This window comes from Hylobates moloch, unplaced genomic scaffold, assembly GCF_009828535.3.
Source record: "Hylobates moloch isolate HMO894 unplaced genomic scaffold, HMol_V3 SCAFFOLD_3, whole genome shotgun sequence".
NCBI classification, from domain to species: Eukaryota; Metazoa; Chordata; class Mammalia; order Primates; family Hylobatidae; genus Hylobates; species Hylobates moloch.
This window is the reverse complement of record NW_026652278.1, coordinates 61646443-61671492: the sequence shown is the minus strand read 5'-3', so window position 1 is coordinate 61671492 and position 25050 is coordinate 61646443. Positions and strand designations below refer to the sequence as shown.

Genomic DNA, 25050 nt, shown 5'->3' with positions numbered 1-25050 from the left:
TGGTGTATAACCTTTCAGCTTTTTCTGTGTAGGTAGTTGTCTCTATAAAATATATCACATATAATTTTAATTTTTTTCTTCACTTAAAATAACTTAAACCCCTTTCCATGTTATTAAATATTGTTTAATGTAATTTTTCATGGCTGCATAGCATTTTATTAAAAACCTGCATTCTGGCCAGGCGCGGTGGCTCACGCCTATAATCCCAGCATTTTGGGAGGCCGAGGCGGGTGGATCACGAGGTCAGGAGTTTGAGACCAGCCTGGCCAAGATGGTGAAACCTGTCTCTTCTAAAAATACAAAAATTAGCCGGGCTCAGTGGCGGGGACCTGTAATCCCAGCTACTCGGGAGGCTGAGACAGGAGAATCGCTTGAACCTGGGAGGCAGAGATTGCAGTGAGCTGGGATTGCACCACTGAACTCTAGCTTGGGCAACAGAGCAGGAAAAAACAAACAAACAAAAAAATTCTGCATTCTAATTTACTTAGTGGATATACATTTTGGTAATTTACTATATAGTGTTTATTTATTAAAAAATACTGTAGCCTTTTTAAGTTAAATTTCAATGTTTACCTTAGTTATTTCATTAGAATACATTTCTAAAAGTAGAATTTCTATTTTAAAGTCTGCAAATTTCAGATTTTATTTTTTTAGTATATATGTATTTTTATTATACTTTAAGTTCTAGAGTACATGTGCACAATGTGCAGATTTGTTAGATATGTATACATGTGCCATGTTGGTGTGCTGCACCCATTAACTCATCATTTACATTAGGTATATCTCCTAATGCTATTCCTTCCCCCTCCCCCAACCCCACAACAGGCCCTGGTGTGTGATGTTCCCCTTCCTGTGTCCAAGTGGTCTCACTGTTCAATTCCTACCTATGAGTGAGAACGTGCGGTGTTTGGTTTTTTGTCCTTATGATAGTTTGCTGAGAATGATGGTTTCCAGCTTCATCCATGTCCCTACAAAGGACATGAACTCATCCTTTTTTATGGCTGCATAGTATTCCATGGTGTATATGTGCCACATTTTCTTAATCCAGTCTATCATTGTTGGACATTTGGGTTGATTCCAACTCTTTGCTGTTGTGAGTAGTGCCACAATAAACATACGTGTGCATGTGTCTTTATAGCAGCATGATTTATAGTCCTTTGGGTATATACCCAGTAATGGGATGGCTGGGTCAAATGGGATTTCTAGTTCTAGATCCCTGAGGAATCGCCACACTGTCTTCCACAGTAGTTGAACTAGTTTACATTCCCACCAACAGTGTAAAAGTGTTCCTATTTCTCCACATCCTCTCCATCACCTGTTGTTTCCTGACTTTTTAATGATGGCCATTCTAACTGGTGTGAGACGGTCTCTCATTGTGGTTTTGATTTGCATTTCTCTGATGGCCAGTGATGATGAGCATTTTTTCAAGTGTTTTTTGGCTGCATAAATGTCTTCTTTTGAGAAGTGTCTGTTCATATCCTTTGCCCACTTTTTGATGGGGTTGTTTTTTTCTTGTAAATTTGTTTGAGCTCTTTGTAGAGTCTGGATATTAGCTCTTTGTCAGATGAGTAGATTGCAAAAATTTTCTCCCATTCTATAGGTTGCCTGTTCACTCTGATGGTAGTTTCTTTTGCTGTGCAAGAATATCTTCAGTTTATGCAAATTTCAAGTTTTAAATACGCATTGCAAAACACTTTACAGACATATAGAAGTTTCTTAAATTAGTCTTTAACAGCTATTTAATAGTATAAATCTCTTAAGTGTTGTAAAGTTAGAATCCACTGAGTAGTAAGGGGAAGAATGAGGAGACTTCTCTCTTGGGGTAAGCACATGTTTCACAATCTAACAGTTTATCTATTAGAAAAGATAAATTTTGACTTTGTAGAATGTCAAGACCAGACCACTTTCAAGTTTTAGTATCATACAATATCTAAAGAAACATGCATTATAGAGAAAAGCTTGGATGATTTCTGTAGAACATTTTACCTAACAATACATTAAAATCCTTTAATAGATTAGTAAAGGAATCGGTGAGAGATGCATTCAATATAGGAACTTTACTTCTTATACTGAGAAAGATTTTAATCATATATGGAAGTAGCTCAGATGAAGGGAAGAAATGGAAGGCTAATCAGGACTTTACTTGACAGAAAAAAAAATTGTTAGGGTTTTAATACACGAATATTCTTGCAAATGATCCAGAAGAGAAAGTACAGAATGAAAACATCAGGGAGATGCCAAATTGATGTAATTAAATTTGAGGAAGTATTTAGAGCTCTAGAAGACTGAGCAGAAATGCAACAAGTCAGATTCCTTTGGTATAAATACAGTGTTGGTTTAAGAGAAAATAATTGAAGCCACACCTATACAACAATGAGATTTGAACAGGGGATAACAAAAAGGCACCTGAGCATCCCTGTAGATTCTCCATTGAAATCACCAAATTGATGCAGACAAATGGGCTAAAGATGTTGAATATTATTAACAGGGTTTTTTTTCTTTTTGAGAGAAAAAAACTCAAAGCAGGTTATCAGATGCCACAAATATTCCATGTAGATCTGATTGCTCTGCTTTGACTTTTTTTTAAAGTGGATATGGAAAAGACTTAGGTAAAGTTAAGGAATATAATGAGTTGGAAGAATTTACACATGAACACCATCCCTTTTAAAAGATAAAGCCTGAGAGGGAATAACATCTAATTTCATGCAGTCTTGAAAGGTCTGTAAAAGGTAGATACAGGCTTATCAATTCATGGACTAGAACTTGGAATGCAGCGGTTCTTTTGTCAGCCCTCACCTAGACCCAACCCTGGCTCTCCCAAATTTCTGATAACCTTAAACTGGGTGGCTGGCTCTGTACTAGAAAGGAAGAAAGGGAGAAAGGGAGAAAGAGAGGAAGAGAGGAAGGGAAGGGAGGAAGGGAGGAAGGGAAGAAAGGAAGGAAGGAAGGAAGGAAGGAAGGAAGGAAGGAAGGAAGGAAGACCTAAAGATACTGCTTTTTATGCTTACATTTATGGTAGTTTACATGAAAAAACGGCTCAACTTTATTCCTGCACTTGAGGACATCCAGGCTAAGAGCTTTCAGTTTTTGACTCATTACAGAAACTGTTTTGTTTCTTTTCTGTCCAAGGTAGCAGATACATGTGGCAAGTCTCTCTCAATCAGTGGCCAAGTGGTCCTCCTGTACTGTCCCTCAGTTTCTGCTGATCTCACAGATAACCATCTAACTTTCGGAGAAGTTATCACCTCTAAACTAGAAACTTCCAAAGTGAATTTCATGTAAAACAAATTGCCTATATTTCAAGTGAGACTGTTCCAACTGTATCAGCTATCCAGTCATTTTGTTAGGATGCTATTTTTCATAGACAGAAAATTAGTTTTTTTACATAGATACCTCATATTTACTTTCTACAAAATGTCCTGCCATCCCAAATAGATTATATATTCTATTTCAGGGATCATGGCTTGTACTTATATTCCCAATGTTTATAACGGTAGGGATGTAATACCTTTTCTTATTATTGTTATTTATTGTGATAATGTTTGGTGATAACAAACAAAAGAAGGTCAGCTTTCTAAGATAGAGAGAAAATGAGTTAATCCATTTTCCGAGTTAGGGAGGGAAGACAACATTTAATAAACATTGACCAGGGCTATTATGGGTATTTTACATAAGTAATTTTATCCCTTTAGAGTAGTGCTTTTAAATATTTAATGTGCCTATGAATAACCTGGGGTTCTTCTGTAATGCAGGTTCTGATTCAGTAGGTCTGGGGTAGAACCTGGGATTCTGCATGTCTAACAAGCTCCCAGGTGATGCTGATGTTTGTAAAGGAAAAAATTTAAAATCTCAGGAATCCTAAACTTCTTATGAAAAAAGGAGAGTGAAGCCTGTCCTGCCACACCCTCTTCCAAATGAATAGCTGTCACTAACATTATTCTTTAGCCAGATCCCCATGGGAAGGTAAAAGGCCTCAGGCATCTAAAAGGACTGTCCCTACAGATCATTCAAAAGTAAAATTTTTGCTGGCCTCTCATATAAACAAGGGAATGCCAATCATAACTTCAGGGCTACAATGTAAGTCTAGCTCTTAAAACTAAAGTCTGTTGGATTTCACACTGATAAAGACCAGTATGAGCTTATCTTCCCAGGTGCAGAACAATGTCAAGACTCATTCCTCCACCTACCCAGAGACATCTACATAATTTCTTCTTCCTTTACTCTCTTTTTCTCTTCAAACATTCATTTATCTTATGTAAATGTAGGTTTACTGGGCACTAACCCAAGTCTCATGGGAATGTAGCCATTTGCCTTCCTGCTCACCTGCCCCTCTTTCTACCTGCCTTCTCCCACTTTAAGGAAATTTATAAATACCCACATAAAACCTCTTTGGAAAAACAAGTGTCTGTGGCTCCTGTTTTTCCGGATGTACACTATAGCTGGCTAATAAACCTTGATGATACGACTCATTTCCAATGTCGTATTAGTCAGCAGATGACACTTTGAGCAACAAGGTTTTGAACAACTCTATGAGTAATATAATTATGACAATAACAGCAATGATGACAACAATAGTCATTTAACATACACCATATTACTTGAACGGAAGTTCTACAGTTTAGGTAAGATAGATGGTAATGTGTGAACAAATGAAACTGATAAGTTAGAAAATCATAAAATAATAAAGCTAGGGAAAATTTTTTAAAAACACCATTATGAAAATCAGTTAAACCTGATACATTAACTGTCTCTAAAAGTGCTCCTTTTCTGTTCAGCAAATCTCTAGCTAGGATAGAATTTGTTTACAATAAGACAGTATTGTGACAGGAGACATTTATCTTTTCTTTAAATCCACAGCAGTTCCTATCAACAGACTACTTAAAATCAGCAGTTTTTCTCATGCTTTCAATGGTTAGTCTATCTAACAGCATATGTAAGTGACCTTTTGATAATTATTTAAAAGGTCCATCAGTAAAGTCTCAAATGCCTGATTCAGGAGAGTCACGTATCTGCTCTGGAAGCACTCAAGCTGAACTGTCAGAAAGGCAAGCACTTTCTTTTTGGTTATGTTTGTTGCAACGCTGCTCTATTTTTAAGGTTGCCACAGGAAGGACTTTTCAAGTTCAAATTCCATAGATCCAAAGTCACTAAATATACCAGCACCTAACAGCAGATTTACAAGCACTAACCTCTGGAAACGTATCTTCCCCAGAAAAAGCAAGTCTGCCTTTGCTGAGTCCAAGAAAACCAATTACCCAAAAGACTCTGACACCAACACCTGAAAATGCTAGAATAGAGGCTTCTGCTGATTTTTATGACAAAAATATTTTTTGATCACTAGCTGAACATCACCTTAGCTGCTTTCCTGTGCACATCACTTAAATGAAGAGGGAGGGAAAAAGGAAAATAAAAAAAGGAAAAAGGAAAAAATAAATAAAAAAAAGGAAAAAAAAAAGTTGTGTTATTAAAGAGTAGCCGGTGAGGAACTGGTTGTTTTCAGGCAATGAGGCCATAGTGTCTTAGAAGACCCTTAAGCAGACAGTCCCTGAGAAACAGTGTGTTATCCAATGTTAAGAAAATATCTATGATTGATTCTTTACTACTTCATGATAGGGAATTTATTATGCCATGTAGTGATGGGGTGGAGGGTGTTTTTGGAAGATAACTTTGTGATATGCTCTGAGGAATGACAGATCTTTTATCCTTTCAATATAGTAAAAGTTCTTAAAGAAAAACCTGGGAATTATGGAGATCTTTTTTTTTTTCTGCTTTGAGGAGAATATTAACCCATTTTTGCTGATTTTAGTAACTTCACAGAGAAGTTTTTAAAAAAATTGCATATGGATGGGGTCTCACTATATTGCCCAGGCTGGTCTCAAATCCTGGTCTCAAGTGATCCTCCAGCCTTGGCTTCCCAAAGTATTAAGGCTATAGGAGTGAGCACTGCGCCTGGCTAAGACTCCATTCTTAAAGCATTGTGAATGTTTTTATTGTTATAATTTATTTATAACAATATAAAATATAAAAAATAAATAAAATTATAACAATTTATTTATAATTATTATAAATAAATTTATAATTAAATAAATAACTCCCTTTCCTTGAGTGACAAGGGAAATGGTTGGGGTCATAGAAGTTTGCCTTGAGTTTATCTCACATAAACATCAATAAACTAAGAAAAGTCTAATTTCAATGGAGGATTTTCCAAGGTTAATGAGTGAAGTCACCTCATGGACTGGGTTCTGTGTAATCACCCATCTTGTCTTTGTATTCAAGCATATTGAACCTTGAATGTGAGTGAACTCTATGCCCTCTGACATAAAGATGTGGTCTGGTCTTTGTGACTGTAATTGCAATCCTGACCATTAGTTTCTATGACTTGTTTAAGTTAATAATCAGGTTTTGTGCAGGAGCTGATTGCCACCTTTTCTTTTATGCTGCAAACTTGTTTTTATAACCATTTGTCAAACTGAAGAAACCACTCAAGTTATTTGGAAAGAGGAAACAATTTCTGTAAGGGAAAAAATTCTGCCATATACAACTAAATGAGCCACCCATAGTTATACATTTTATGTAAGTCTTTTTTTTTCAGTAAAAACTGTGTTTGACAGAAAATGCTTTGCTTCTAATTTAACCTCGGGCTTTTTATGCTATTTCACAGTTGACCCAGAAGAGTGAAGCTTATTTTCACCACGTAAATGTCACTTTAAACATTTTAGGATACATAAAATTCCTTCCTATATACCTAGTTGTATAATAGAAGAGAGAGAGTTCGAAAGAAAGAGAGAGGTACAAAGAACTACAGTGTATAATTTAGTGTAACGCTCAATGAAGAATAAGTACCTATGAAATAAACTTAGGTTCAATTACAAATAATCTACTCTATCATCCATTTTTTTCTCATCATGTTACTTTCAGGTTACTGTTGTAGGTTTTCTACCTTTAACTTCTCTGTTAAAGGCATTAGTATCTGCATAAGTACCAAAATTTAGGAACCCCTATTTCTTTCTCTTATTTGACTAGTCTTCAGTATTTGATCCTATTGACCGCGATCTTCTTGTTGAGATTATTACTACTCTGAACATTTCCTTTTGGATGCATTTCTTTATTTGCCTACATTCATGAATACTAGAATTAGGAATTACTTTTTCTTTTTTCTTTTTTCTTTTTTTTTTGCTTTCACAGCTGCTGTAGCCTCAGTTGACTATGAAGAAATACAGACTTCTCCCTCCCCATCCCTCACCACAGGGTTGAAAATGAGACTAGAAAATTGAAGGCAGCTATAGTGTCTGATATGTTAGAAGACTCAGTCATCATGGAAATTATGCTTGGCCTGCATAAGGAGTGCATCCAGTTCTTCCTAATCCATTACATAGAATGACATTAGCTCTTCAAATAGACCCTGCCAGATGCTAAAAGCCATTGTAGGTTTATCACCTGTATTTCCCCAGAGATAATTCCCTCTTATTCATAGCTTTGTGTCCTACTACTCAATCTAATTTACATAGTCCAACTCCCAGGAAACAGTAGTACCTTATTCCTGGTTCTATACATAGCCCAGTGAATTCAAGTCTGTAATTAAAAACCACAGCACTATTTATCTCTTATGAGGCATGTTACAGCTCAACCTGCCCTGAACAAAATAACACTTTAAATTAAAAATTGCAGATCTGTGCTCAACAAAGAGGAGCTCTTTTCCAGTGTATATTATGATTATGTTTTCCTTGGGTAATTTTTGTCTATCAGCTAACTCATTTTGTAACTGGTAATTCAGGGGTTTTTTTTCCCCCTTAAGAAGTAAACTCACAAAGTGAGTCTGACTGAATGTAGGCTGTTGCTTCTTTAATATGTAATTATTACAATAAGTAGTGCATCACTGCAATACTTTGCATGTGCCAGTGAATATGCTTCAGCAATTAAGGACTCCAGGTCCTGGAGAATGAAATAAACATTAGCAATTTTTGCAATCTGTTGAGGCCAAGAGGAATTCTCCAATAGAGTAGTAAATTTTAAATGGTAATGTTTGTAATTATTTAATGAGAAAACATGTTTTTTTTTCCATTTCCAGAATGAAAAAGATGTTCTTTCCAAACTTTAATACTTCATAACTTTAGAAAATAAATAAGTTAATTTTAATATAGTAATTCTTGAAGTTCGTATAGTTAATTTATGTTTTCGAATCACTCCCAATGATCTTTGCTATTCAGTAAATACTATAATTTATTAAATTATTATGATATAATTTACTGAATAATTTTATATATTACCAATTTGACAGATTAAAGGAAAAAGATACAAAGATTGGGTTGCCCAAACTATAGACAAAGCTTCTAATTTAAGAAAGACACTATTCTATTCTCAGGGAATTTTATTTCTCTTTTATATATATAAACATAAATGTATGATTTATATATATATAAACATAAATGTATGATTTATATATATATAAACATAAATGTATGATTTATATATATATATTATATATATATATATATATGATTTTTATAAAATCCTAGTTGGGAAAATCCAATATTCCCTTTTAATAGTAGCATCTGACTATTTTTATTATACTCTATTTTTAATCTACCACCTATATTGGTAATAAAGAACTTTGTTTCAGGTCAATTTAAATAGATTATAGAGCTTTTCTTACCCTAAATGTGTGGTAAAATTGCTACAGTATTTCTAAATGTCCTTTCCAGCTTGAATTCATTCTTATTTTCCTGTTCTGACCTCTAGCTAACCAAGTAATGTAATTAAAATCTGAAGAAATAGCAAAATGGTCAATCTTTGAGCATAGCAGTTCCATGGCGGAAATGACACTTTAATGTTTACCTTTTGCTAACTCCAGACTCACTAGAGTTGAGCACAGGATGGATCAACAAGGAAAGCCTGGTGATTCACTTGGAATAATCTTTAGAATAACTTAATATGGATATTTGATGAACACTTTGCTGTTGAATGTGCACTTTAGTAGTGGCCCTATTTTTTGTGACTGCAGAGTTATAAATAAAATACAATGATATGTACATTTAAAAAGTTTTTAACTCTTTTGTAAGGATGGGGTCTTGCTGTGTTGCCCAGGCTGGTCTTGAACTCCTGTCCTCAAGCTGTTTTTCCACCTGGACCTCCCAAAGCACTAGGATTATAGGCATGAACCTCTATGCCTGACCATATAGACATATTTTCATCACCATAGCTACTGGTACAAGAGTTCGCTGTAGGGATAGACTTGATCACTTGGGAAAAGCCTTTAATAAATTTCTAGGCCTGCAAAGTAGAAGGAGCCTTAGACTGGAGCCTTGGTTACATGGGAAGAGGGATTCTATTTGGCACTTTCCACGTACCCTGGGGAAATAACATAAAGACATTAAGATCACTGCTTTTTTATAACAGTGGAAAGTAGAGATTAGTCATTAATCAGATGATCACTCTAATGAACATCTCCTTAATGAGAAGAGATAGTGAGATAAATACTCACCCTAGATGGAACCTGACCTAGATTTGATAAAGTTTGAGATATCGAGATAAATACTCACCCATGACAATCCAGGAACCTGACCTAGATTTGATATATTTGAGATAGTGAGATAAATGCTCACCCATGACAATCTAGGAAACGGACCTAGATTTAATAAAGTTTTTGTGAGAAAATAATGCTTTAGGTGAGCCCTACTGGATGAATTGGAGTTACCTAACAAGAGGTAAATCCCTACAGAAAGAAAAGCATAGACAAATGCCCCTAGACAAGGAGGAGTGGAAAGCGAGGGGGGCTGATAGGAAATAATGCTAGAGAAATAAACGGGCCAAATATTTCAAGGCCTCGGGCTAAATTAAGTACTTTGACTTCGATCCTATGATAAAAGAGGAGGCAGGAACTTTGTGAAATTAGTAATTTGGAAATATCACTTTGTAGAGAGTGGCTAGGAACAGAACTGAAGCTACCTCAGTTGTCACTGAGAGATAATGATCGCGTAGAGTGGGGTTGCGGCAGTGGACATAGTATCTTGGAGGTCAAAATATTAGGTCAAGGATATTAATACAATTTCTAGGAACCCATCAGAAGGAAAGAGAAGGAGAGCATGCAAGAGCATGAACAATGAGAGAGGAATGAGAAAAAGAAGTCAACCCTATTTCAACCCTATTTATACCTTGTACTCATATTTTCTTAACATGCCCTTGCAACTCAGGGAGAACATTTGCTTACATAGATTTCATATACGTGTTGTCCTTTATTGAATATTTATGCATGACTTTTCTCCCTTAGAACACTTAAAGTGAAATATTTTCTGAGTTTCTCCTGTCTTATGCTTTCTAACTTAGATAAATGGTAGACACAGAGCAAAAATCCTTTGACAATTAAGAAAGTTAAATTTCTTAGTGTTATGCAAACTCTTCTTAGTGCTAAAACCAAAGCTGAATCCAAGTCTACAAAGAATATCTCTAATCCTAAGCAGTCAGGCATTTCAAATACATGCCTTTTGTTTTTTTTCTTTCTTTTTGAGACGGAGTCTCGCTCTGTCACCCAGGCTGGAGTATAGTGGCGCGATCTGGGCTCACTGCAAGCTCTGCCTCTCGGGTTCATGCCATTCTCCTGCCTCAGCCTCCCCAGTAGCTGGGACTTCAGGCGCCCGCCACCACGCCCGGCTAATTTTTTGTATTTTTAGTAGAGACGGGGTTTCACCGTGTTAGCCAGGATGGTCTCCATCTCCTGACCTTGTGATCCGCCCACCTCAGCCTCCTAAAGTACTGGGATTACAGGTGTGAGCCACTGCACCAGGCCTTTTTTTTTCTTTTTAACTTTTGCCAACCTCTTATTATATGAAACACACTTTGGCAATTAGTGAATAGCTTACATTTTGACTTTATGTCTATATGAAATTGGATGGTACATTAAAGAGAAACTTTGTAGATGTTTCTGACATAAAATTCTTTTAAAAAAAGGAGATTTGGCAAAAATATTAAATTCATTTTAAATTTCTCCATTTGAACTGAAATGATTTGAGAGATAGTACCAATTTTTTTCCACTCCAAATTCTAAACTTTTTAAATCTCCGAGTAGCAAATTATAATGGATCAAAAAATCTCTGTTGTCTATGTTTATTTTTTCATCATTTCCAGTTAAAGTATTTTTATTACTTTAAACTGTAATATGTGTTATTGGTATCAGATAGTTTTAAGGCAATTTTTCTCTTATTTTAGTTTTATGTTACAGGAAAACTCTAAAAAATTGTCTGTAGATTCAATTTTTCTTATTTATATTTAACTCAGACTTTAAAAAATTGGAATATTAAAATGATTGTTGAGTTCAACAAAATTATAAATTCTGTGTGCATATATATTTGTGCGAATAGCATCCTTTTAAATCCCTAAAGCATTCTTGTATTTTGTTCTCAAATTATCTTTATAGAAGCAATCATTTGTAAATTAGCTGGGCATGGTGGCAGGTGCCTGTCATCCAAGCTACTCAGGAGGCTGAGGCTGGAGCATTTCTTGAATTTTTGGGACTGCACCACTACACTCCAGCCTGGGCGAAAGAGCAAGCCTCCATCTCACAAAAACAAACAAACAAACAAAAAAACCATAATCTAATTAAATTCTACCAACAACCTTTGTAACAAGCATTTTAATGATCGTTACAGATTAGGAAATTGAGGCTTAGAGAGTAAGCAAAAAGCCACACAAAACTAAGTAATGGAGCTGGATTAAAATGGGAGTCCTCACTCCAAATTCTATTTTTATTAGTCTATGAAACCTACGTATTGGTGATTTTGTTTTATTATCACAAACAATGCATTTTATATTCTTTTCCTCTTTTACTTATTTAATTTGGAAGGTTGTCCCATCTTAATATTTAGTATAAAAGACAGTAAAATAAATGTTTTGATTTTCCTGTGGAATTATTGCCTTTTACAGACCTCCCGGGAGCATTATTTTTCCCGCTTATTACATTTTCCATAACCGAAATAGTCCTAGGTTGAACTTTTCCTCTTCAGCAGTATGTTTTATGAGATACGAAAATTTATACTGGCATATACTTTCACAGAAAGCTCTATCCTCCCAGAAATAAACTTTGTCGCCTTCTCTTCTTTAAAAATACTTTTAACCCCTAGAATAGGATAATTTGGTTTCTTATACGTTTATCCAAGGCAAATGAGAGTCTTGTGAGAAGTTTCCGTGTGAGTGATCCCATCATGCAGGGATCATCCCTTCATGGAGTAAGAAGATTACAGAAAAGGTTGTGAGGCCAAAGTTGAATGCAGTTTCATTAATTGTAAACCTGGAGTCTATGGCAGGTTAGGTCTCCTCAGCACCACACCCTCCCCTACTCTGAAATGCTTTTATTATTTAACATAAAGTTCTGACTATGGAGATTCATGGTGGGAAGTATTGCATGCCATAATTTGAAGTGTAAAGGTAATTTGCCATAGATGAAGTATAATATGAGAGCAGGTAAAATAGAAAACGTTATCAAAATAAAGAAATGTGGAAAAACTACATAGAAAGTGAGAAATATTTGGTAGTAGTGGAACATCATTTAAGCAACTGAGAAAAGGATGAACACAGTTAAAGCATTGAATTTGATGCCATTACTCCAGTTGCTAGAATTCTGAAATTATGATGATGTTACCAATTTAAGTGGATGTTACATAAATTCACCTCACATACAACCTTAGATATATTTGAGGCATCATATATCTAGTTATTTTAATTTTCTCTACTTGCCGTGACACTGAGGTAATCAGACCTATAGGTACTACATATAAATCATCTTTTTAATCCACAAAGTGCTTTTGTTATATTAACTAAAATTTTTAAGATTATTTGTATCAATGCCAATATTGAACTATCTCTGGGAAAAATTAAATTACGTAGATTTATTTTCACATTTTAAGTAATTGTTTTTAGAAATCTTTCAAGAGAAGTGTGTACATCAGCATTAAATCAAATGTTAAAATCTGAAGAACCTCTGAGGCATGGGCTAATTCAAACCCTGTCTCCACACCCCACCCCAGTGTACGCATACCTATATTTCTGGCAAAATAGGTCCTGGAGAGGTAATATGGCTTTTTTATGGACGCAAAATAAATTTAAAGCAACGTGAAACTTTAACTTGAGCCTCTTGGCTTCCAATCTAGAGTTTCTCCTATAATTTTGGGCAAGTTATTTCATCTCTTTGTGCCTCCATTGTCTTGTCAGCACATTGGAGATACTGATAAGATCTTTCTCAGGGGACGAAAAACAATACAAATCAAGTAATTAGAAACATGCCTGGCACATTGCAGGTCCTCAGTAATGTTATTTTTATAACTACTATGCTATTCTTCCATTTTTACACATATAGTAAAAGCAAAATAACTTTTTTGAAGAAAACCATTGTCACATCAAAAGAAGTTGAAGGGAAAGAAGTCATTTTTCTCTGTAAAGAATAAAAATATCGCAGTTGAATATGTGTTCATTTTATCATTTCAGAAGATAGTTTTTTTTTTTTATTAAAAACAAAACAAAACAACAACAACAAAAAACACTGTTTGGCCGGGCTTGGTGGCTCACGCCTGTAATCCCAGCACTTTGGGAAGCCAAGGCGGGTGGATCACCTGAGGTCAGGAGTTCAAGACCAGTCTGCCCAACATGGTGAAACCCCATATCTACTAAAAATACAAACAAAATTAGCCGGGCACTGTGGCACGCATCTGTAATCTCAGCTACTCAGGAGGCTGAGGCAGGAGAATTGCTTGAATCTGGGAGGTGGAGGTTGCAGTGAGCCAAGATCGCACCATTGCATTCTCGTCTGGTTGATAAGAGCAAAAACTCTGTCTTAAAAAAAATTATAATAAATAAATAATACGTTGATTGTGATAGGCCAGGCTGTATGGAGCCTAAAGTATACACAGTTTTGAGGGCCTTAAGAAAAAGTGAACATTTATTTAGAAAACAAAAACCAATTAGATACTAATTTTAAAATGCTGTCAAATATCAAAATATAGCAAAATCCAGAAAAATAATATATTTGTATAAATGATGTGTCAGATCCATCCTCATAAGCTTTTTTCTTTTCTTTTTTTCTATCTTTATTTCACTGCACACTCTTGATCACCTCTAAAATGACAACAAGTTATTTTGTAATGTCACTTTCTATGTAGAAACTGAGAAGATAATTCAGTCTTTGTTTTAGCATAGTTTGTTTGGGGTGTTTCTGAAAGGAGAGCACATATAATTAGGACAGGCAAAGTCTCTACTGGTTCTATCATGATCTGATGTCAATACCACAAGTATGAAGGTGGTAAAAAATATAGGGAAGTGACTGTAAAACACCTGAAATTACTCAGTAAACACAAACTAAACGTATCCTCAACTCAACTTCCCCTTAGCTGGATCCCAAAACTATTTGTGGCAGCTTTTACTAGAATAAATGACAATGTGAACACATTTCTGGAGTCTCTTATGGGTCTTAGAAGGCGTCTGTACCAATGAGATGCCTGTAAATACAAGCTTCTAATACCTAGAGGAACACAAAGAAAATCTTGAGACAGTCTGAAAATCCTAAATATTCTGAATGTAGTTTAGATGTTCGAGGGTTTCCCAAGGTAAATGAGTTTAGAATGTAGTAAAAGTAGTCTATCTGATTTAATAGAAAAATATGAGGAAGCTTAGCCTAAAGCATGTTGAGGTCTTGGCCATATATATTGGTAGAAATGGGGAGAAGCCTAAAGAAGATAGAACGGGACCAGCTGAAGCTAACTAAACTGGCTTTGGTCTGGGGTGCCAGACAACCTAATGCACAGGGTCTAACAGAAGCTAATTTGGACAGGCCTCTACGAGGAAAGAGAAATGAGGATCAAACACAGCCCTTATCAGCGAGCGTGGGCAGGGAATATCCTTGGAATAACAGAAGCCAGATTTAAAAAGGAGGCTGGTGAGTGCTTTCAGCAGTTCCTTGGAGTTCTATGCACTCCTCCTATAACCTCAATCAATCCAATTAATTCCTTTCTTATTACTTGCCTGATAAAATCCAACTTTAAATGAATAAAAAAATATTTTTTTGGTGGTATCCAAATTGGGAAGGAAGAAATAAAATTATCACTGTTCAATGATGACATACTCTTATATTTAGAAAATCCTGAAGATTATACACACACAAATCTTAAAGCTAATAACAGAATTCAGTATAATACAAAATCAACACACAAAAATCAGTGTGTCTTTATATACTAACAATGAACAATCTGAAAAGGGAATTGAGAAAACAATTTCACTTAATAATAGCATCATACGAAATGAAATGCCTAGGAATAAGCTTAATGAAAGAGGTGAAAGACTTTTACCCGATGTCTTTTCCTTTGTAGTTTTTGCTGAAAACTACAAAATATTGCTGAAAGAAATTAAAGAAGACATAAAAAGCAGAAAAGACATCATATGTTCATGAGTTATAAAATTTAATATTATGAAGATGATAATACTAACCAAAGCAATCTACCGGTTCAATGTAATCCCTATCAAAATACCAACAATGTATTTTGCACATATAGAAAAAAACACATCCTCAATTTCATATGGAATCTCAAGGGATCTTGAGTAGCCAAAAGAATCTTGAAAAATAACAAAGTTGGAGGCCTCACACTTCCTAACTTCAAAATTCATTACAAACTGCAATAATCAAATTAGTGTGATACAGACATATAGATCAATGGCATAGAAAAGATATCCCAGAAATAAACCCTTGCATTTACGGTCAAATGATTTTTGACAAGGCTGCCCAGATAATTCTATGGGTAAAGGATAGTCTTTTCAACAATTGGTGCTGGGAAAACTTAAGTACATGGCAACGAATGAAGTTTGCCCCTTACCTTGCACCATATACAAAAATTAACTGAAAATGAATCAAAGACTTAAACATAGTGGCTAAAAATATAGAATTCTTAGAAGAAAACAGAGTGACACTTCGTGACATCAGATTTGGCAATGTGCATATGACACCAAAAGCACAAAAAAATGGAAAAAAAAAAACAATTGGACTTCATCAAAATTTAAAACTTCTGTATACCAGAGGACATTAGCAAGAGAGGGAAGTGGCAACCCAAAGAGTGGGAGAAAATATTTATAAATCATATATATGATCAGAGATTAATAACCAGAATATGTAAAGGACTCCTAAAACTCAACAATAAAAAGCAATTTAAAAATGGGCAAAATACTTGAATAGACATTTCTCCAAAGAAGATAAACAGTTGGTCAATAAGCACATGAAAAGATGTTCGGCATCATTAATCATTAGGGAAATGCAAACATAACCTCAATGAGATGCCACTTCACACCCATTAGGATGGTTGGGATTAAAAGAAAAAACAAAAAAGGAAATCAGTTTTGGCCAGGATATGAAAAAATAGGAACTCTTGGGCATTGCAGATATGAATATAAAATGGTGCAACTTCTGTGGAAAACAATGTGGCCATTTCATAAATGAAATGTAAAATTGTCAGGCTTTGCACAGTGGCTCACACCTGGAATCCCAGCACTTTGGGAGGCTGAGGCCAGTAGATCACCTGAGCTCAGGAGTTCCAGACCAACCTGGGCAACATGGTGAAACCTTGTCTCTATCAAAAATACAAAAAATTATCTGGGTGTGATGGTGCACATTTGTGGTTCCAGCTACTTGGGAGGCTGAGGTGGGAGAATCGCTTGAGCCTGAGAGGTGGAAGTTGCTGTGAGCTGAGATTGAGCCGCTACGCTCCAGCATAGGTGACAGAGTGAGACCCCTTTTTAAAAAAATTGTCATATAATCCAGCAATTCCACTTCTGGGCATATACCCCAAATAATTGCAAGCGAAGACTTGAGCAGGTATTTGTACAACAATGGTCATAACAGCATTATTCACAACAGCCAAAATATGGAAACAACCCAATGTCCACTGACAGATGAATGGGTGAGCAAAACATAGTATGTACATACAGTAGAATATTATTTAATCTTAAAAAGTAATGAAATTCTGATGCATACTACAACTTGAATAAACCTTGAAAATATTATGTTAAGGGAAATAAGCCAGACACAAAAGAACAAATCTTGTATAATTCCACTTATATGAAGTATCTAGAATAGTCAACAAAAGAGGTAGAAAGTATAATAGAGCTTACTAGGTACTAGGGGGAAGGAAGAATGGGAAGCTATTGTTTAATGAGTACAGAATTTCAGTTTGGGATGCTAAAAAGTTCTGGAGATGGATAGTTGCACAGCTATGTGAATGTACTTAGTGCCACTGAATTTTATAAATGGTTAACTTAGCGAATTTTATATATATATTTTTTCTCTCTCTCTTTCACATGCACACGCTCTCTCTCTCTCTCTCTGTCTCTCTCTTTTGTTTTTCTTTACACCGGGCATTGTAATGTTTCCTTCAGTGATGCCTTTATGGTTTTAAGGATCATCACTAACTCATAGCGTTATAAATTAGTATAATATTGTTATAGAAGATAGTAAAGTGTGGCAATTAAGAGCATGAAGTCTAGGTCAAGCTGACAACTTCTCCTTAATAACTTGGTAACCTTACCTGAAAATGGAGATGACAACACCTACCTACTTCATTGTGGTGTAAAAATTAGGTTAAAAAATTAGGTGAATATATAGAAAGTGTTTGGAACAGTGGTGCATGGTGCAAAGTATGGACTTTGTTAGTATTTTATTATTATCGTTATTAGTATTTCTGTGGCCTTGTAATCCAAAATAGGATACTCTCAAAAACAGTCAGATTCTAGTTCTTTTTTTTTTGCTTTTCTCTGAGTATCATTTTCTCTCTGTTGATGTTATTGACTCTCTTGATATATTTTCCCCATTCTCCTCTTGCCACCCACTGGCTTATTTTACTCCACACTTTGCTTTTGCCTGTTTATTTTTGTCTTTCTTTTCTTTCTTTCTTCTTTTTCTTTCTTTCTTTTCTTTCTTTCTCTTTCTTTCTCTCTCTCTCTTTCTTCTTTCTTTCTTTTCTTTTCTTTTCTTTTTTTTTTTTTTGAAATGGAGTTTTGCTCTTACTGCCCAGCCTGGAGTGCAATGGTGCAATCTCAGCTCACCACAACCTCCGCTTCCTGGGTTCAAGCAATTCTCTTGCCTCAGCCTCCCAAGTAGCTGGGATTACAGGCATGCACCACCACGTCCAGCTAATTTTGTATTTTCAGTAGAGAGGAGGTTTCTCCACGTTGGTCAGGCTGGTCTCGAACTCCTGACCTCAGGAGATCCGCCTGCCTCAGCCTCCCAAAGGGCTGGGATTACAGGCGTGAGCCACCGCACCTGGCCTATTTTTTTTCTTTTTAAACATCATAGGTTCAGTCTATTTACAGTTTCTTCTTCCTTACACTTTGGCTCTAGTTTACTTGTAGCCTCAGCTCCATTGGCCCCCTCTGGTTCTGATTTTATAAGATGGCTGCTCTTTACAGAAATTTTCAGCTTTGATCTTGACTGCTAGCTAATGATTTCTACATAAATTCTAGTTCAAATTTTCAAGATTGATTAACACAACACAACTTTTTATGTCAAACCTCATAACCAATCACCAGCCAGCTGACAGATTAACTCTTCTTGAATTGGGTACCTGCCTATGACCTACATTGTGTTGAAAAGGGAGAAAATAATACCAAACCTGCCCCCCTGTGGCTGTGCTCTCAATGTGGGCTGCGAGCAGAATAGTTTCTCTTAGGGACAGTTTATAAGTATAGCATTTATGGTAATTAACATGTTTAGTATACCAAGAAGCAAAGATGAATAATACATAGTCCCTCCTATGATGGAGCTCATTACCCAGGAATAGACATGTGTACGAGCAGTCATGCAATAGAATAACTACTATTTATTTATATGGACAAAATATTTTTTAAACACAAAGGAGAAAACAATTCAGTTTGCTGGGTATAGGGAATGGGACAGGCTTCACAGTATATGGTGATATTTCCATGGATATGTTAAGTATAAAAAATGTTTCCCGAGACGGAGCAGAGCAGAAAAAGGGATGGAGCAAGGGCATTAAGGCAGATTCAGCTCTAAAAACAGTCACAGAGGTATAAAAATGGGTGGTGTGATAAGGAAATGGAGCTGAAAACTGTGGCTGGAACAAAGACTAAAATGAGTAAGATTATTATAGTAGAGTGAACTGTAGGTAAGGACCAACCTGTGGATGGTTTTAGACTATGAATTACTGAGAAGAAATATGGTTTTTGTTTTTAGTCAACTAGGATTTTATCAAAGGTTATCAGCAAATGGGGGATATGATCACTTCGGCATTTGAGAAAGAAATGTGTTTGCATTAAGGAGAATGTCTAAGAGCAAATAGAGACTGGAAGTAGAAACCTACAAGGCTACTAGAATGGCCCAGTTAAGATATAATAAGGCTCGAACTTAAAAGAGACTCTTTCAAAGGTAAACTGACAGACTAGATAATTATCAGGGTCAAGTGACCGACATGTAAATACTTCAGCCATAATTTAAAGAAACAAAATGCCTCAAAAAGCAACATAATTCATTTTAAACAAAAGATTTAGTTTTACATGAAGAAGATTTAAGAATGGTTATTTTATTTTCTCTAGATATATGGCTAAAATTTTAGGAGTGTGACATTGGGATGAACATTTTTCTGCCTTATAGAGGGTTAGAAGAATTCTTCTGAATTGTGTCTTCTTTTAGATTTAAGCTAAATATCAGAAGAGTCAAGTAGGATAAATCTTCCTCACAGTGTGCAGTGTTGAATCAGATAAATTGGATCAGCAGCAGAACTGAAAATATTCTTATAAAATGTAGCCTGTCTTATATTCATAACTTCATATCTCCACTGAGGGTTTTACACCAGTACTTTAAAAGTATACTTTGCTGTGAAGGGATAATTTCAGTACAACCACATGTGTACATAGCTGTCCAATTGCAAGAACAATGAAACACCAGGGACCAGGGCCATTGCAGTATACACAAAGGTACATTGTAAGTTAATAGGTTAATAAAACTCTAAAACTGAAGTCAAGGCATACTGCACAGTAATTTCTAAAGTTAGTGTGTTTCCTTAAAATTTAATATGTTCCTCTTTTATAGAAAAGAAACAAAAAAAGGGGATTTAAATATATTATTCTCAGGCAACTAATTTTTTCCATCTTTTACCTCCAATAATGTGGTGACAGGAAGTGACTTAAGGTACAGTCTTCAGGATATTTAGTAGAAAAAGCTTCTGTTTATTGTTGTCATTGTATGAGAGGTCTTCAAAACATTTACTGAAAATGTGTTTTATGAAAAAATTATGCATAGAATTCAACATTTTTGCACCAAAATAAACTTGTACTAACTTGTGATAATGTGTGTGGACAGGATCTAGTTTGACAGATTAAAAATTGGAGACCTCAGTTTGAAAAGAGCCCTATATTAGTCTGTTCTAATGCTGCTAATAAAGACAGAACTGAGACTGGGTAATTTATAAAAGAAAGAGGTTTAATTGACCCACAGCTCCACAGGGCTGGGGATGGCTCAGGAAACTCACAATTATGGCAGAAGGGGATGCAAACATGTCCTTCTTTACATGGTGGCAGGAAGGAGAAATGCTGAGCAAAAGGGAAAACCCCCTAATGAAACTATCAGATCTCATGAGAACTCAACTGACTATCATAAGAACAGCATGGAGGTAACCGCCCTCATGATTCAAGTACCTCCCACCAGGCGCCTCCCATGACATATGGGAATTATGAGAACTACAATTCAAGATGAGATTTGCGTGGAGACACAGCCGAACTATATCAAACCCCTATGAAAGGCAACATAAACTCTGCTAAAATTAAAGAACAAACATCATATTTATGGTGAAGTTTGAGTGGAAGAATGATGAAATCATTGATGCTTTACAAAATATTCATAGAGACAATGCCCCAAATAAATCATCAGTTTACAAACTGATAACTGATTTTAACAAGGGATGAGATGATGTTGAAGATGAAGCTCACAGAAGCAGCCCATCCACATACATATGTGATTAAAAAAAATTTATATTATTCATGCTCTGATTGAAGGAAACCAATGATTAATAGCACAAGCAATAGCCAACACCATAGACATCTTAATTGGTTCAGTTTACACAATTCTGACTAAAAAATTAAAGTTGAACAAACATTCCACTCAATGAGTATCCAAACCATTGTGCCCAGATCAGCTGCAGACAACAGCAGAGCTTTCAATGGAGTTTTTAAATAAGTAGGACCAAGATCCTGAATTACTTCTTTGAAGATTTGTAACAGGAGATGAAACATGGCTTTACAAGTACAATTCTGAAGACATCATAATCAAAGCAATGGCTACTGAGAGACGGAAGTGATCCAGTCACAGCAAAAACAGACCAGTCAAGAACAAGGGTTATGGCAACAGTTTTTTGATATGCTAAAGGCATTTTACTAAATGACTTCCTGGAGGGCCAAAGAATGATAACATCTGCTTACTATGAGAGTGATTTGAGAAAAGTAGCCGAAACTTTAACAGAAATATGCCCAAGAATGTGTCAACAGAATGTCCTTCTTCACCATTACAGTGCTTCTGCTCATTTCTCTCCTGAAACAAGGGCAATATTTCAGGAATATCCGTGGGAAATCACTGGACATTCAACTTACAGTCCTAATTTGGTTCTTTCTGATTTCTTTTTGTTTACTAATTTGAAAAAAAAATCTGTTTAAGGCATCCATTTCTCACCAGTTAATAATGTAAAAAAGACTGGATTGATGTGTTTAAATTCCCAGAATCATCAGTTCTTTAAGGATAGATTAAATGCCTGATATCACCACTTAGAAGTGTCGTGAACTTGATGGAGCTTATGGTGACAAAGTTTATATTTAAAAAACTCACTCTGCAACAATAGAAGGAATAGGAAAATTTTAAAAATAAAAGTTGTTATTTATACTTATATAATTTATATTAATATAAAACATTTTATACTTTTCGATATAAACTGTATATAAGTGGAGACATTTTACTGTTTTTCCTATTGTCAATGATGGATGTATTTAACCATAATTTAATTTAAATAATCTAATTTTAATACACTTAATGTATTTAAAGAAATCACTGAGTAAACATTCTATATCTTTACAGACTTTTTTAAATTCTATTTTTTATGTTAATATGAAGGAATATAATTTAATTAATTTTATTGTTTTAATATTTTTTATTTATTTTATATATTTAGGAATTATAAGTGCAGATTTCTTACATGAATATATTGCATAGTGGTGAAGTGTGGGCTTTTAGTGTGCCCATCAACCAAATAGTGAACATTGCAACCAACAGGTAATTTTTTCAATCCTTATCTTTATAGATTATTAATGCTGCACTTGCTTTGGCTGCAAGACCCAAAAGTCAAGTGGTCAAAAACACCATGGAAATGTACAAGCGTACGTGGGAGAATCATATACATGTCCTCACTGAAGCCGTAGATGACATTACAAGCATTGATGACTTCCTTGCTGTATCTGGTATGTTTTTATTCTTTTAATTTGTTTATTTACTCTTGTCAATTTTATAAAATAGAATAATACTGTGACAGGCATGGTGGCTCACGCCTGTAATGCCAACATTTTGGGAAGCCAAGGCAGGTGGATTACTTGAGGTCAGGAGTTCGAGACCAGCCTTGCCAACATGGTTCAACCGCCGCTCTACTAAAAATACAAAAATTAGCTGGGCGTCATGGCTCACGTCTGTAATCTCAGCTACTCAGCAGGCTGAGGCAGGAGAATTGCTTGAACCCAGGAGGCAGAGGTTGCAGTGAGCTGAGATCATGTCACTACACTCCAGCCTGGGCAACAGAGCTAGACTCTATCTCAAAAAAAAAAAAAAAAAAAGAATAATACGAAATAAGATTAATTTTATTTAATACAGTAAACATTTAATTGATTGTCTTTCTGGATGCAATATGTTGCTATGTATTAGCAGCAGTTGTGTTGTCCATGGTCTACTCTGGGATTATGAGCCTGATCTCTTGTAATCTTTTTAAATTTAACAATTTACAATGAGTCTATAAAAGAAACTCCTATTCATGGCCAAAACATATTAGAAAATAATACCTAGAATCTTAGGTTTTTCCTAGATTTTCAAATAAATTCTCATTTCCCTGCACTTCTTTTCCAACCAAATTTTTCTCCCCTCAGGGAAAAGAATATATTAATGAGAAAACATCATCGATTTGAAATGTGTGAACCACAAAATCTGAGACAGATCTCAGTCAATTTGGGAAGTTTATTTTGCCAAAGTTCAGGACATGCACCCATGATACAGCCTCACAAGTTCCTGACGACATGTGCCCAAGGTGGTCAGAGCACAGCTTAGTTTTATACATTTTAGGGAGACATGATACATCAATCAACATATGTAAGATGAACAAAGGTTCAGTCTAGAAATGTAGAACAAATTGAAGCAAAAGTGGGACAGGTAGAAACGGGAAGGAGGCTTCCAGGTCACAGGTAGATAAGAAATGGTTGCAATCTTTTGAGTTTCTGATTAGCTTTTCCAAAGGAGGCAATCAGATATGCATTTATCTCACTGAGCAGAGAAATGACTTTGAATAGAATGGGAGGCAGGTTTGTCCTAAGCAGTTCCCAGCTTGACTTTTCCCTTTGGCTTAGTAATTTTGGGGCTCCAAGGTTTATTTTCCTTTCACAGATGCAATATGATAATTCAACAACCATTATATGAATTTGACAGTGCTAATCTAAAGAATTAAACAAACAAGTCTAAATATCTAACTACAACAGACAAGCTTGAGATTCCATGTGAAGCCCAGATTATTCTCTCATCACAAATTAGAATAATATCCCACAGGATTGTGAAGATACTCTTATAAATCAATATCCTCAGAAGCATAATTCAAGTTTTGTTCGTGTTGTAAGAACAAAGAACTGAACAAATTTTTGTCTTTTTTATTCTCTCAAAAAGTAATCCTCTCTCTAAAATAAATTATATATATATTTTTCCTTTTTTGTAAGAGAAGGATTTTCTTGGAATGTGATAATATTCTTTCTTATAAAATGCAAATTCTCATGAATATCCAACTTCATTTTTTAAAGTTACCTGATTTGGTCCAGTCTAACCTATTGACTGCATTACTTTCATGTATGTATACATTCTCATAATGAAAAATTGTTCCAGAAACCAACTATATTTTCATGATACATTAGTGAAAATGAAATGTATGCTAATTACATATTTTTAAACTACTTTATTTTTATAGAATCAAAATCTTTGAAAATACAGAAAATGTATGGGAAAAAAATTAATGGCCTTTGATTCCACTACTCAGGAATAATAACCACTACTAACTGATTTTTTTTTCCTTTCACCATTTTTCTAATAGATATTTATATTTTCAAATGTGTATCATGCATATATATATATGCATATTTATGTTACTTGCCTTTTTACACATATTTGGCTGCATATTTCTGCATGATTGTATATTATTCAGGAACTTATTTATGTGCTTTTGTTAACATTTAGATAAACAGTAATTTTAATTATTATCAACAATGTTAAGCATATTTTTGTCTATTTGCTATCTCCTTCATATAGACTTTGCAAAGTAAATTCAATCAACACCTTATGTTGGAAAAGTCTTTTGTAATTTGATTGTTAAATAGTAGGTTCTGTTTCTTAGTTGGTTCTTTTAGTTAAAAGGCAAAGGAACCCACTTACATTCATCAATGTAGAGGTAGTTTAACATAGTAATACTGACAGCACATGGGGGAATACTCTGGACATGCAATAAGGGGAACCATAATTTACCAATCTGCATGATTAGAGCTGGGGGAGGCCTGGGATCCAGGGATATTGTAGGTCTTCGAAGCAGAAATTAATTGCTTTTCCCTTTAGTGCTAGATTAACCTGATATACCAATATTCTGGATCTGCTTTTTTTCGTGGACAACTTAAGCAGTTCAAAACATAAACAAGAAAGAGAAAACTCATGTAAAAGTCACTTAAATAACAAAAACCTTTCCTTATCTCATATACCTAGATGTTTGATATAGTTGGCTCTAGGGTTACTAGCCCTAG

At 35.1% G+C, this 25050-nt stretch overlaps 1 protein-coding gene across 1 annotated transcript in view; it reads left to right on the top strand.

The window, feature by feature from the left end:
- Positions 1-25050, top strand: part of CTNNA3 (catenin alpha 3) — a 1859096-nt gene that overhangs the window by 1182335 nt on the left and 651711 nt on the right. Inside the window, exon 11 of the mRNA XM_032138296.2 lies at positions 22323-22479. Coding sequence (XP_031994187.1) covers positions 22323-22479 — 157 coding nt within the window. The remainder of the gene's footprint in view (positions 1-22322; positions 22480-25050) is intronic.